Genomic DNA, 14,842 nt, shown 5'->3' on the forward strand with positions numbered 1-14,842 from the left:
TGTATTTCTCAGAGCACTGTATGTGTTAGGTGAAGTGAATAGGAATATGGCTGCAACATGGCTATATATAATTATATTTTATGTTTTCAACCACTAATAACTTAAAAGCCAATAATGGCTATTGCCTGTCTGTTTTTCTTGTCATATTCCTGATTTTTTTTTTTTAATCTATGATCTCTCAGCAGAGGCGTAGTTAGGGTTTTGGTTCAGGGGTGGCGAAGCTTCTGAGTGGGCCCCTAACCAGGTAATCTTGATTACAACTCGGTGACACCTGTTGTGAATTCTGCTCTTGGGCTCCCTCCGGTGGTTATAAGTGGTAGCGCTGCTGTCTTTGGATCGCAGCATTCATCAGCTGTGTCCACTTATTGCAATCCTGACTGGGCTATTTAGTCTTGCTTGACCCTTTAGTCAGTGCCAGTTGTCCATTGTTCCTGGAGGATTCACATCCCAGCCTGGTCTCTCCTGCTTGCTGTTCATTTCAACAAAGATAAGTTCTGGCTTTGTTTTTTGCAGTCCACATGCTGTGGGCCTTATAGTTCATTTCATTTCCATGTTTTGTCTTGTCCAGCTTGGTCTGTATAAGGATTTGTTCAGCCAAGCTGGTATCTCTGGAGATGCAGATATACCCTCCATATCTTTAGTTAGATGTGGAGATTTTGTATTTTCTGTGGTGGATATTTTCTAGTGTTTTAATACTGACCGCATAGTACTCTGTCCTATCCTTTCTATTTAGCTAGAGCGGCCTCCTTTGCTAAATCCTGATTTCAGTCTGCGTACGTTATTTCCCTCTCCTCTCACAGTCAATATTTGTGGGGGGCTGTCTATCCTTTGGGGATTTTCTCTGAGGCAAGATAGTTTTCCCTTTTCTATCTCTAGGGGTATTTAGTCCTCCGGCTGTGTCGAGATGTCTAGGGAGTGTTAGGTACATTCCACGGCTACTTCTAGTTGCGGTGTTAAGTTCAGGGTCTGCGGTCAGTACAGGTACCACCTTCTCCAGAGTACGTCTCATGCTGCTCCTAGGCCACCAGATCATAACAGACACCCCCTAATAGTGGAGGAGAACCTCAGCAAATGACCGCGCTGTTACTGAAGATAATCTCTATATAAAGACCAACATGGATATTACCGCCATATGGTCAGTGGTAGATACCAGTCCTACAGAACATATAAGTGATTACAGCACAGTTACAGATAATGACTGACCGCTGAGACGTTCTTTCTGATGGAATCGTTCACTTTTCACGTCTTTTCCATCTGGCCCAGACTGACATGACAACTTCTTCCACCCAGGACTCGGCTGCAGAGAATACAACAAAGATATGTTTCTCTTTTCACATTCCAGCTATCACCATCTATTCCCAACCTGCACATACTCATCATCCTGCTGATCCCCCAATACTGAGCCGCTGCTACCGTATGTGTCCCTATTACTGCACCTACTGTGTGGTACTATGTGCCCTCTAAATTCGAAAGCACCCCTCTATAATATAGTAATGCCGGGTGCAAGTGCCCTAGAAAACACTGCCCATATTTTGCTGACAGGGGGATGATGGGAGGAGTGTAACGCTCCTTCCCTCATCAATGCGGTGAGCTGTATCGGCTAGATGCCGATACCGCTCACCTTGCGATGACATGCGGGGGGCCCACCTGCCTGCTCAGGGGCCCCATAGCGGCAGAGCAGGGAGATCAATTCTCCCTGCTCTGCCGCAGAATGTAACTGTATTGGCGCGCTTCATACCAGCCCACAATCGGGCCCATGTGAGGTAATCACAGACGGGTGTGTGGATGGGAGTCAAGGTCTGATAAAAGATCAAACCCAATTTTCATCAGCGTTTGTACACAGATCTACATATCGTGTATGCAGGGATCCCGTTTATTGACGGCCAAATCGAAGCGCTCTCCTTTGGCTAATCTGAATCGTCTCTGCGGTAGTAAGTTCTCCTGTTAATCCCTTTTATTTTATGTAACCGTTTATGCTGTATGGTTTGTCCCCCTTGTAAAATCTTTTGTATATTTTTTTCATAAACACTGCCTCCCTTTGGATTAAATATAAAATGTAATCGTTCGGTTCTGTGAACTATGCCTCGAAGGCATAAGCTACCATAAACGGTGTCTAATTGACCAAGACAGATTAGTGTTGGCGGCGAGTAGTCTGGGGCTATCTTGGAGTTAGCATTGACCGTACCCGGGTGTATACACATATTCCATATGATGGAATACGGAGGTGTATATGCCGCACGCTCACCATTAATTTTCCGATAGCCGGCCTAGTGGTGCGAACAGGCTGCAGCCTTCTCCGTTGATCATTGGCCAATCGTGTAATTGTCTGAACAATAGGGTGCAACAGAGCTGTTTGCTCCAGAGATCACAGCGAGTGGTACTCGTGGCCTTCCCAGCCTGGTATATCAGTAATTTTTGGGATTAAGAAATTCCCTGACAATATAAATATATTTATTGGATTAAATATATTTATTTTGTTTGTTTGTGATTTAAAAAAAAATATATTTTTTTTACAATTTTTATTAACTTTTTTTTTACATTGTCCCAGGATGAGAAATCAACTATATCATGACAGATCGCTGATCTAATACTCTGCAATGCTTCTGCACTGCTGAGCATTAAAGAAGTGTCTGACATGCAGGGAGTAGGCATGAGCTGATAGCAACGGCGTCACTCAGGGATGGTTGCCTATCTTGGGGCCCGTGGTCACCATGGAGACCATCGACCACACTAATACATTGTGCCGATTGAAGCACAGAGGGATCTCATTCCCTCTGCGATGTCACTATTGGCAGCGGCATCACAGGGGTTAAAAACATAAATGCTCATGTCGTGAAGAGGTTAAACCTGAAAGTCTACACTTCAATTGCCTCACAGTTGTTTCACTTCCACTAAGGAGATTTTACTTCTCTTGTATTATACATGAGCGTGTGTGCAGCAAAAATCAGAAGTAAATACCATAGCATGGCCCACAGTTACTAATATTTCCAATGTTTTAATCCATTTAAGCTGTGGGGGTATTGTAATCATTTAAACCAAAATTTTCGCTCTTAATTTTGGCTCCTTTTACACTTCAAATCTTTACTTGCTGTGACCAGTGGTATATTTACAACCAGAGATGGGTGGACACCTGGATGTTCGGGTCTGGCGGTTTCAGCCGAACATTTACAAAAAGTTCGGGCTCGGGTACCAGAACAGTACCCGGACCCCATTCACTTGAATGAGGGGCCCAAACATCCAGTGTTTGCCATGCTGTCATGTGCACAACAGCGCAGCAAACACTGCTTCTGATCGGTGGTAAAATTATCTTCGCCCGTCAGACAACCGCGGCTCCCACACTGTCAAAAGACAGCAGGAGCGTGCAGCTGTGATCGGAAGGTATTAAGTTTACCGCCGGTCACTGATGACAGCTGATGGGACTACTTCTCCCATCAACCGATGCCTGCTGCCAGAGGCGTAGGGTTGTGGTTCATCGGGGGGCGAAACTTCTGAGTGGGCCCCTAACCAGGTAACCTTGATTACAACTCGGTGACGCGCCCTAATAGTGGAGGAGAACCTCAGCAGATGACGGCGCTGTTACTGAAGATAATCTTTATATAAAGACTAAAATGGATATTACTGCCATATGGTCAGTGGTAGATACCAGTCCTACAGAACATATAGATCACAGCACAGTTACAGATAATGTTTTACCGCTGAAATCCTTTCTGATGGAATCGTTCATTCTTCCCGTCTTTTCCATCTGGCCCAGACCGACATAACTACTTCCAGCTACAACTCGTCTGCAGAGAATACAACAAAGACACATTTCACTTCTCATATTCCAGCCCCATCACCATCTATTCCCAACCTGCACAACCTCCTCATCCTGCTGATACCCCAAATACTGAGCCGCTGCTGCCGTATGTGACCCTATTACTGCACCTGATACCCCAATACTGAGCCGCTGCTGCTGTATGTGTCACTATTACTGCACCTGCTGTGTGGTTCTCTGTGCCCTCTAAATTCTAAAGCACCCCTCTATAATATAGTAATGCCGGGTGCAAGTGCCCTAGAAAACAGTGCACATATTTTCCCCCCTAGAAAGTAATAATGCCCTGTGTGCCCCTTTGATAGCTACAGTAACCTGAGTTCCCCTATAAGAAGTGCCCACTTTAAATTGAATAATGTCCCGAGTCTCCACAAGTACAGCTTCCCTATACACAGTATGATGCTCTCTTATACACAGTATAATGCCCCCTCACTGTATAGTACCACCCACACAGTATACTGACTCATTATTAGCCTCCAAACTGTTTGATGGCTCCAACAATGTATAATGACCCCCACACTAATCTCCACACTGTATGATGGCCCCCTAGATAGCCTCCATATACAGTAGCATAATGCACCAAATAGTCCACAATATAGTATAATGCACTCCCCAAAGGCAGACTCTATAGCATAAGGCAGCCCCCATAGGCAGACACTGTAATAAGGCAGCATCCCCCTAGTCAGACCCTGTAATATGTCAGCCCCCATAGTCAGACCCTGTAATAAGGCAGTACCCCCATAGTCAGACCCTGTAATAAGGCAGCCCCCCCATAGGCAGACCCTGTAATAAGGCGGCAGATCCCCATAGGCAGTCCCTGTTATAAGGCGGCAGATCCCCATAGGCAGACCCTGTAATAAGGCAGCCCCCCATAGGCAGACCCTGTAATAAGGCAGCCCCCCCATAGGCAGACCCTGTAATAAGGCAGCAGATCCCCATAGGCAGACCCTGCAATAAGGCAGCCCCCCCATAGGCAGACCCTGTAATAAGGTGGCAGATCCCCATAGGCAGACCCTGTAATAAGGCGGCAGATCCCCATAGGCAGACCCTGTAATAAGGCAGTACCCCCATAGTCAGACCCAGTAATAAGGCAGCCCCCCATAGGCAGACCCTGTAATAAGGCGGCAGATCCCCATAGGTAGACCCTGTAATAAGGCGGCAGATCCCCATAGGCAGACCCTGTAATAAGGCAGCAGATCCCCATAGGCAGACCCTGTAATAAGGAGGCAGATCCCCATAGGCAGACCCTGTAATAAGGAGGCAGATCCCCATAGGCAGACCCTGTAATAAGGCGGCAGATCCAATTAGGCAGACCCTGTAATAAGGCGGCAGATCCCCATAGGCAGACCCTGTAATAAGGCAGCAGCACCCATAAAAAATAAAATACTCACCTCTCTTCTTCCTGCGCTGCTCCCGCTGATCTCCTGACAGCAGGCTCCGGGCAGTGACGTCATCGCGCCCGCTGTCAGTGTCGGCGATGTCAACCTCCGACACTGACAGGGGGATGATGGGAGGAGCGCAGCGCTCCTTCTCCCATCAATGCGATCAGCTGTATCGGCTTAATGCCGGTACAGCTGATCTTCCGATGATGGCGTGGGGCCCACTGCTGGCACCGGGCCCCCCCGCCTGCTCAGGGGCCCCATAGCGGCAGAGCGGATAGATCGATTCTCCCTGCTCTGCCACAGAAGGTAAGATACAGTTACAGTAGCATAGCTCCGGGTGGGCCCCCTCAGAGCACTGGGCCCGGGGCACCCAACCTCTCGGTAGCTACGCTACTGCCTGCTGCCTCTAAAACCAGCGAGAGCAGAAGCAGCTGATGGGACAGCTGGGGGCTGCAACCTTCAGATATCAGCTTCAGCAAGGTTGGTTATCAAGAATAGAGAGGTCCCTACTCCGATTTTTATAATTAAAAAAATAATTAAAAAAAAATTGCGTGGGGTCCCCACCATTTTTGATAACCAGCCTTGCTAAAGCAGACAGCTCAGCTGGGGGCTGGCATTCTCAGGCTAGTAAGGGGCCATGAATATTGGCCCCCCAGCCTAAAAATAGCAGCCCACAACCCCCCAAAAAAGGTGCATCTATTAGATGTGCCAATTCTGGCGCTTTGCCTGGCTCTTCCCACTTGACATGTAGCGGTGGCAAGTGGGGTTCATATTTGTGGGGTTGATGTCACCTTTCTATTTTCTGGTGACATCAAGCCCACGGCTTAGTAATGAAGAGGCGTCTATAAAACACCTATTACTAATCCTATAGTTGTATTTTAAATAAACACACAGCAAGAATGAAGTCCTCTAATGATAATCTGCTGCTGAGAAAACAGTGATATCAAAGCTGCTGCAAGTAACTGACACATTGCTAGAATCAGGGTTCCTGTCTCTACATCAGTGTCCCCCAACTCCGGTCCTCAAGAGCCACCAACAGGTCATGTTTTCAGGATTTCCTTAGTATTGCACAGGTGATAATTGCATCACCTGGACAGGCAAGCATTCAATAACCTGTGCAATACTAAGGAAATCAAGAAAACATGACCTGTTGATGGCTCTTGAGGACCAGAGTTGGGGGAACACTGTTCTACATTATGGTGCTCTCAGATTAGGTGGCAAAAACCTGTTGACAGATTCCCTTTTGCAAAAGTTACGCTATGACTAGTGAACTCATAATAAGGTCATTTTATAGATTAGGTGGGGTTCCAGAAAAAAGAAAAGAGAGTATAAAAACATTACAAAGTTTTTATATTTTTCCACACTGATTTGCTGGAAAACTTATATTTTTGTGTATCTGTTCAGGGCCTTCTGACTTCTTTTCTGTCCAAGTCACAAACAATACAGTGCTCAAAATGTGCTAATATTGTGTTTTTTTTTACTTTATTTATTTTATAAACTTATGCTTAACATTGTGACCATGCAACCACTGTGCTGTGTAACATATTTTTAAAGTATCATTGAGTTTTGTCATATACAAGTTTCAAACCCAGGAGACATTATACCTAGACCGTCATCTTTACAGTCTGAAAAAACAAAAACATGCAAGCTCTTTAGAATTAACTATACATAATGTTGTTTGCAAGCTGAACGGGAGCTACATGGAATGGTTGCCAAGTTAGCCACTAGTGGACCATCAGCAACTATCATGGATAAACCACTTTGGGACCAGCCATCAGACAATGTCTTTGCTTTCTCGGCAAGGTTAACCTTTTCTTCCATATGAATGCTTGGCCAGTGATCCCTACTAGAACCCTTGCTGTATACTGGTAGCTCTTGGTCACTTGGTGTAGGATTAGTGTAAGACTGATGACAACTGCCTCCGTTTGGTAAGCTTTTTGTAGATTTATGTACAGAATAGCAAGAAACTTCCATTCTTGAATCACGTTTTTGGAACTGTTTGCTAAATAGGTGAATAAGTTCAAGCAAATTCAGTAGCAAAGATATGAGTGAAACCACCAACATGAAGATAATGAAGATTGTCTTTTCCATGGGTCGGGAAACAAAACAGTCTACTTCGTATTTACAAGGCACGTCTACAAGGCACTCAAAAATTGGAGGCATCACAAAACCATACAGATACCACTGACCCAAAACAAATCCAGCTTCAAATACACTTTTGAAAATCACACTGACTGCATAGGAGTAGACTAAGGGTCCACGGATTTTTATCTTTTTGGTAGACTTTTGAGTGTTTGTATTCTTCTCAGTCTTTGATTCTGCTGTTGCAGCACTTCTTTCTTCCGCATTCCCCTGCATCATTTTCTCTTCTCTTCTGGACAAATAAATTACGTGCCCAAGGTAAATCAAGGTGGGAGCACTGACGAAAAGGAACTGTAGCACCCAGTATCGTACATGCGATATAGGAAAAGCCTTATCGTAACAGACATTGGTGCAACCAGGTTGTATTGTGTTGCAAGTGAAGTCAGACTGCTCATCTCCCCAAACAGACTCTCCTGCCAAGCTAAGGATAAGAATTCTGAAGATGAAAAGCACAGTCAGCCAAACTTTTCCAATGAGTGTGGAATGCTCCTGGACTTCATCCAGCAATACTGTAAGCAGATACCATCCTGACATAATTAACTGAAAATACAAAAACATACAAGAAAGTTGAATCAGGATATTTTACAAGACAAAAATGTTAGTAAAAAGGTGTTTTCCAGGTCAAAAAATAAAAATATAGCGATAGACTGTAACATTGGGAATTTTAACTATGTATTATGATTCTGCGGTGTTTTACAGTCTTTGAGGTTGTGATGTGATCACTCATATGTGATTTGCATACTTGTGGTCACATTCTGACCACTTTTTGTTCTGCTTCTTTCAGTGAAGCATTGTTAGAAGTGGCTGGCATGAGTCCGCATGTAAACAGATCCCATGAGTGGTGACGACCTCCAGGACTATGAAGTGTAGCAGAATACTAAGGCTACGTTCACATTTGCGTTGTTAGGCGCAGCGTCGGCGACGCGACCAACGCATGTACACAACGCAGCGTTTTGCGATGCATGCGTTGTCATAAGATCCTACAGATCGGGACTTTCGGCGCAGGGAAAACGCTACAAGTAGCGTCCCCTGTGCCCTGTCTTGTGTGTCTATATGACGCATGCGTCGTAAAACGCAGTACAACGTATACCGGCGCATGTCCATGCGCCCTCCATGTTAAAGATAGGGGCGCATGACGCATGCATTGGCGACGCTGCGCCCAACAACGCAAATGTGAACGTAGCCTAACAAGGTGTATTTTACACGCTATTAGAATTCTCAGTGTTTCGTACATTACTAGTTTCCTTTGTGGCCCAAAGTGGCACAAAGCTTTCTAAACTTTGTAGTCACTTTGATCTCAAAAGTGGCAGGAGTTAGAACTAATGATTGGACAGATATGGCAAATTACAGCAAAAATGAAAATACAAATTATTGTTATTTTTAATTGACGGAGGGTGGTCCCCCAGAATGATTTACTAAGGTGGGTCCAAGGTTCTGCCTGTGATTCCCAGCCCCGCAATGTGAATAAATCATAAGTCACTGCGGGGCTGGGATTCACAGGCAGGGCGGCCGCGCAGGCGCAGTCAGCTGGACTGCATATGAGGAAAGACGGCCAGCGCTCACTGCGCCTGCACCAGGCAGGGGAAAAGAGCGCAGGCGCCGGCTACTTTTGAAAACAGCGGTGAGGAGGAGGTGGTACCCGGCGCCAAGAGGATGTGTGCTGCCTGAAGCATGGGGGGGGGGAACGCCGGCCCACTTGACTGAGGAGCAGGTATTTCAGACAAATTATAAAACTGATTATTTCTCAAGTTACAGCACCCAGAACTAAAAGAGCCACCTCGTCAGAATGCAGCATTACTGCTGCACAAGGTGGCTCTTTTAGTTTGAAACCACTGGGGGGGGGGGGGGGGGGGGGGGTGACAGGTTCCCTTTAAAGGGAACCTGTCACCCCCCCCAGGCGTTTGTAACTAAAAGAGCCACCTTGTGCAGCACTAATGGTGCATTCTGGCAAGGTGGCTCTTTTAGTTCTGGGTGCTGTAACTTGAGAAATAATCCATTTTATAACTTGTCCCAAATACCTTTCTTTAGTCCTGGAGGCAGGCCTTTCCCCCCCCTGCTGCAAACGCAGCACCGCCGTCACTCGTGTCCTCTTGTCGCCTCCTCCTCAGCGCTGTTTTCAAAGTAGCCGGCGCCTGCGCTCTTTTCTCCTGCCTGGTGCAGGCGCAGTGAGCGCTGCCCGTCCTCTGTCCTCATTTGCAGTCTAGCTGACTGCGCCTGTGCAGCCGCCCTGCCTGTGAATCCCAGCCCCACAGTGAGAATAAATCAGAAGACACTGAGGGCCGGGATCTCGGGCAGAAGCAGTAGTAGACTGCTGAAGGAAAAAAATTATTGAGATATCTAGGCAACCTACAAGTAAAACTGTGAATTCAATATTGTACAGTTTTACTTGATGGATTATTCAAAGAAGCATAGAAGATTGATGACATAAATGCTGCACGGTCCAAAAAACCTCCCCTTATGGTTATATTTACGAGCGGTATTAACACAAATTGCCACAGTTTTGCTCAGTGTGTTTTGACCATGCTGTTTTAAAGGCAAAACAAGTGAAATAAATTTATTTCACCTGTAAAAAAAAAAAAGAAAAAAAAGTGTGATCAAATATCATAAATTGCACAAAGGTAGTAATTGCACCGCATGCTTTTGTGATCGCATGGTCAAAACTAGTCTCAGGAAAATGTACTCGATGCTATGCCCTTTTCATTTATCTTAACCCCTTTGTGCCAGCTGACGGAATAGTACGTCAGCTGGCAGATCCTCTGCTTTGAGGTGGGCTCCGGCGGTGAGCCCACCTCAAAGCCGCGACATGTCAGCTGTTTTGTACAGCTGACACGTGCGCACAATGAGCGCGAGCGGAATCGCGATCCGCCCGTGCCCATTAACTAGTTAAATGCCGCCGTCGAACGCTGACAGTGGCATTTAACTAGCGCTCCCGGCCGCGCGGCCGGGGGTTCTCGCGCCGCTGACCCCCCGTCACATGATCGGGGGTCATCGGCGCATTGCCATAACAACCAGGTCTCCTTGAGACCTCTATGGTTGTTGATGGCCGATTGCTTTGAGCGCCACCCTGTGGTCGGCGTTCAAAGCAACGCTGCATTTCTGCTACATAGAGGTGATCTGTGCTTCACCTCTATGTAGCAGAGCCGATCGTGTAGTGCATGCTTCTAGCCTCCTATGGAGGCTATTGAAGCATGCCAAAAAAATTTTAAAAAAAAGAAAGTGTTTAAAAATATAAAAAAAATCAAAAATATATAAAAAAGTTCAAATCACCCCCCTTTCGCCCCAATCAAAATAAAACAATAAAAAAAAAAAAAATCAAACCTACACATATTTGGTATTGCCACATTCAGAATCGCCCGATCTATCAATAAAAACAAAGGATTAACCTGATCGCTAAATGGCGTAGCGAAAAAAAAAATCAAAACGACAAAATTACGTTTTTGGTCGCCACGACATTGCATTAAAATGCAATAAAAGGCGAACAAAAGAACGTATCTGCACCAAAATGGTATCATTAAAAACGCCAGCTCAGCACACAAAAAATAAGCCCTCACCCGACCCCAGATCATGAAAAATGGAGACGCTACGGGTATCGGAAAATGGCGCAATGTTTTTTTTTTTTTTTAGCAAACTTTGGAATTTTTTTTTACCACTTAGATAATAGAGAACCTATACATGTTTGGTGTCTATGAATGCATAATGACCTGGAGAATCATAGTGGCAGGTTATTTTAGCATTTGGTAAACCTAACAAAAAAGCCAAACAAAAAACAAGTGTGAGATTGCACTTTTTTTGCAATTTCTTCGCACTTGGAATTTTTTCCCGTTTTCTGTTACACGGCATGGTAAAACCAATGGTACTGTTCAAAAGTACAACTCGGCCCGCAAAAAATAAGCCCTCACGTGGCCATATTAACGGAAAAATTAAAAAAGTTATAGCTCTGGGAAGGAGGGGAGCGAAAAACAAAAACGAAAAAAGCTCCGGGGTTGAAGGGGTTAAACATAGGTAATTTATATGGTCCTACCAGAGGCGTAGCTAAGGTTTCAACTTGGGGGGCGAAACATCTGAGTGGGCCCCTAACCAGCAAACCCTGATTACAGCTACGGTTGCGCACTCTAATTGAGAATATAGGGGAACCTCAGAATATGACCGCTCTGTTATTGAAAATAAATCTATATACAAAAATAAACATTGATTTTACCGCCATATTGTGACAATATGCAACTTTGATGGTCGCAATACTCTAAGTGCCCCTATAACAATACAGTAGTGCCCACTTAACATTTAATAATGTAAAGTTCCCCCATGTACTGCTCCATTATACACAGTATGGTGAGCTTAAAGCTTCCCTATACACAGTATAAGGCCCCCAGAGCTCCCCTATACACAGTATGATAATTCTATAACTCCCCGATACACCGCATAATGTTCCCACTGCTCCCCTTTACACAGTATAATGCTGACAGAGCTCCACTATAGAAAGTATAATGCCCCCCAGAGCTCCACTATATACAGTGTAATGGGCCAACACAACAGCTCCCATATGCACAATATGCCTTCACAGTTCCCTATACACAATATGATGGGCCCGCAGCTTCCGTCAAACAGTATGATGTCCCTCACAGTTCCCCTGTACACAGTATGATGGGCCCGCAGCTCCCTTATGCACAGTATGATGGGCCCGCAGCTCCCTTATACACAGTATGATGGGCCCACAGCTCCCTTATACACAGTATGATGGGCCCGCAGCTCCCTTATACACAGTATGATGGACTCACAGCTTCCTTATACACAGTATGATGGGCCCACAGCTCCCTTATACACAGTATTATGGGCCCGCAGCTCCCTTATACACAGTATTATGGGCCCACAGATCCCTGTCATGATTTGGCAGTCTGCAGTCACATAAAGTGACTGCAGACATTTACTCCAAGCCTTTATCAACTTTATAGTAATAAATTGCTTATTATTAAATTATTAAAGCACCACTCTAGCAGGTTTTTTTTCCCACTGCTGGAGTGGTGTTTTAAGCGCAAGTCCCCAGCTTATGAGCGCAGCTTCTGACTGGCCAGAAGTTAGAAGCTATGTCACAAGCGCTCAATGTAAGACTATGAGTCTATGTGCACACGTTGCTGATTCATGTGCAGATTTCTCCACACCGTTTTAGCAAAATCCACAGGTAAAATGTGCTGCGTTTTACATGGGGATTTACCGCAGATTTCCTGTGTTTTTGTGAGGATTTCGCCTGCGTTTTTACACCTGCGGATTCCTATACAGGAGCAGATGTAAAATGCTGCGGAATCCGCACAAAGAATTGACAAGCTGCGGAAAATACAACGCAGCGGTTCCGCGCGGCATTTTCCACACCATGGGCACTGTGGATTTGTTTTTCTATAGGTTTACATGGTATTGTACAATGCATGGAAAACTGCTGTGAATCCGCACCGTGTGCACATAGCCTGAGAGTGAGAAAGAGGCCAAAACGAGGCTCCCATAGACTCACATTGATTAGTGACCTCTGCGCTGCTCCAGGAAACACAGGAGCCGCAGACAGGTCACAAACTGCAGGAGACGGAGCCGAGCAGAGACAAAAACAGATGAAAATGCCAGAAGATGAGTATCAGACAGAGGGTAGGGGACGCGGATTTTCAGCACCGCTCCAGCAGTGAAATAAAAAAAAAATGCTGGAGTGGTGCTGTAAATGTGATGCAGCTCTTGGTTACTGTATGGGGGCTTCGTATACTAATATTCATACCCAGGTGGTACGTATCAAAAGCCCCCTACCCCCATCTGCAGCCTCCCCAGACAGCAAATACTACATGTGATGAAGTACATATAATATCATAACAAAACATTATAATATTCAGCCCCCAGTGACCTGTTCCCCCTCCCCCACTTCAGCCCCAATGCCCCCATCAACTCACATGCACCCCCCAGTGCCCTGTCTCCCCTCCCCCACAACACCCCCATGGGCTCACATTCACCCCCCAGTGCCCTGTCTCCCCTCCCCCACAATACCCTCATGGTCTCACATTCACCCCCTCAGTACCCTGTCCCCCCTCACCCACTTTCAGCTCCCACAATACCCCAATGGTCTCACTTTCACATCACAGTGACATACCTGAATTTAATAAACCTAAAAAGTTCCATCCCCAGCACTTACTGATAAAGTTTGCAGGCAGGACCAGGAAGTGTGCAAGAGAAATGCAAGATGTAGGCACTAGGACCCAGGGCGCCTGAGCCAATCCCAGCGTGCACAGAGGGAAGAAAACTGCAGCCAGGAAAAGCTTCATGCTCAGGTCAGACGGGCGAAACCATTCACTGCAGGAGGGAGACTGCAGCCGGTCACTGTGCTAGTAGCCAGCGTGCAGAGTCTCCATCAGATGGAGCAGACATTATACTGCTCTGCTCCTATGCTGTGTTCTGCCCCGTCACAGAAGTGGCCCTGGCTCCCGGTGGGCCCCTTCATGTGACAGGGCCCGGGGCGATGGCCCCCCCCAGTAGCTACGCTACTGTCTCTCAGTAATAAAACTGCCCACAACTCATAAAACTGCCCACAACTCATAAAACTGCCCACAACTCATGTCTGAACAGTAATACTTCCACTTTATACTTCCATAGCTGGTAATTGTCATGTTATTTATTTTGGCCACTATAATGAGGTTCTGAGCTGTGGCTATTTTCCTTCTCTCCTATATTTGTACTAGATGATGGCCCGATTCTAATGCATCGGGTATTCTAGAATATTTATGACAGAACTTGTTCAGTAAACGTAGCATATAACAGCCCACGTAGCGTATAGCACAGCCACGTAGCATATAACAGCCCACGTAGTATATAACACAGCCATGTAGTATATAACAGCCACATAGCATATAACAGCCACGTAGTATATAGCACAGCCACATAGCATATAACACAGACCACATAGCATATAGCACAGCCACATGGTATATAATACAGCCCACGTAGCATATAACAGACCACATAGCATATAGCACAGCCATGTAGTAACTAACACATCCCACGTAGCATATAACACAGCCCACGTAGTATATAGTACAGTCCACGTAGTATATAGCACAATCCACATGGTATATAGTATAGTCGATGTAGTATATAGTACAGTCCACGTAGTATATAACAGCCACGTAGTATATAGCACAGTCCACATAGTATATAGCACAATCCACGTAGTATATAACACAGCCCACGTAGTATATAGCACAATCCACGTAGTATATAGTACAGTCCACATAGTATATAGCACAGCCACGTAGTGTATAGCACAGCCACGTAGTATATAGCAGCCACGTAGTATATAACACATATAGCACAGTCCACATAGTATATAGTACAGTCCACGTAGTATATAACACAGCCCACGTAGTATATAGCACAGTCCACGTAGTTTATAGCACAGCCATGTAGTATATAGCACAGGCACAGCCCTCATAGTGTATAGCACAGCCACATAGTATATAGCAGCCAAGTAGTATATAGCACAGCC

At 45.5% G+C, this 14,842-nt stretch overlaps 2 protein-coding genes across 3 annotated transcripts in view; one reads left to right on the top strand and one right to left on the bottom strand.

The window, feature by feature from the left end:
• The window catches only part of LOC143784481 (bile salt export pump-like), a 105,465-nt gene that overhangs the window by 61,941 nt on the left and 28,682 nt on the right, over positions 1–14,842 (top strand). The window lies entirely within an intron of this gene.
• Positions 6,687–13,588, bottom strand: LOC143784482 (gap junction alpha-2 protein-like). 2 transcript variants are annotated; one of them, XM_077272778.1, is made up of 2 exons: positions 13,496–13,588; positions 6,687–7,875 (listed from the first exon to the last, which is right to left on the bottom strand). In XM_077272778.1, exon 2 carries the CDS (start codon positions 7,867–7,869, stop codon positions 6,856–6,858), a length of 1,014 nt encoding a protein of 337 aa, XP_077128893.1. In that variant the 5' UTR covers positions 7,870–7,875; positions 13,496–13,588; the 3' UTR covers positions 6,687–6,855. The 2 variants fall into 2 exon arrangements, with proteins under 2 accessions (XP_077128893.1, XP_077128892.1); XM_077272777.1 differs by having other exon boundaries at positions 13,454–13,588.

The sequence above is a fragment of the Ranitomeya variabilis genome, chromosome 7 (assembly GCF_051348905.1).
Source record: "Ranitomeya variabilis isolate aRanVar5 chromosome 7, aRanVar5.hap1, whole genome shotgun sequence".
Classification (NCBI taxonomy): domain Eukaryota; kingdom Metazoa; phylum Chordata; class Amphibia; order Anura; family Dendrobatidae; genus Ranitomeya; species Ranitomeya variabilis.

Coding starts and splice junctions, on each gene's coding strand:
- LOC143784482 (XM_077272778.1), bottom strand. CDS start 7,869: ATGTCAGGATGGTATCTGCTTACAGTATTGCTGGATGAAGTCCAGGAG.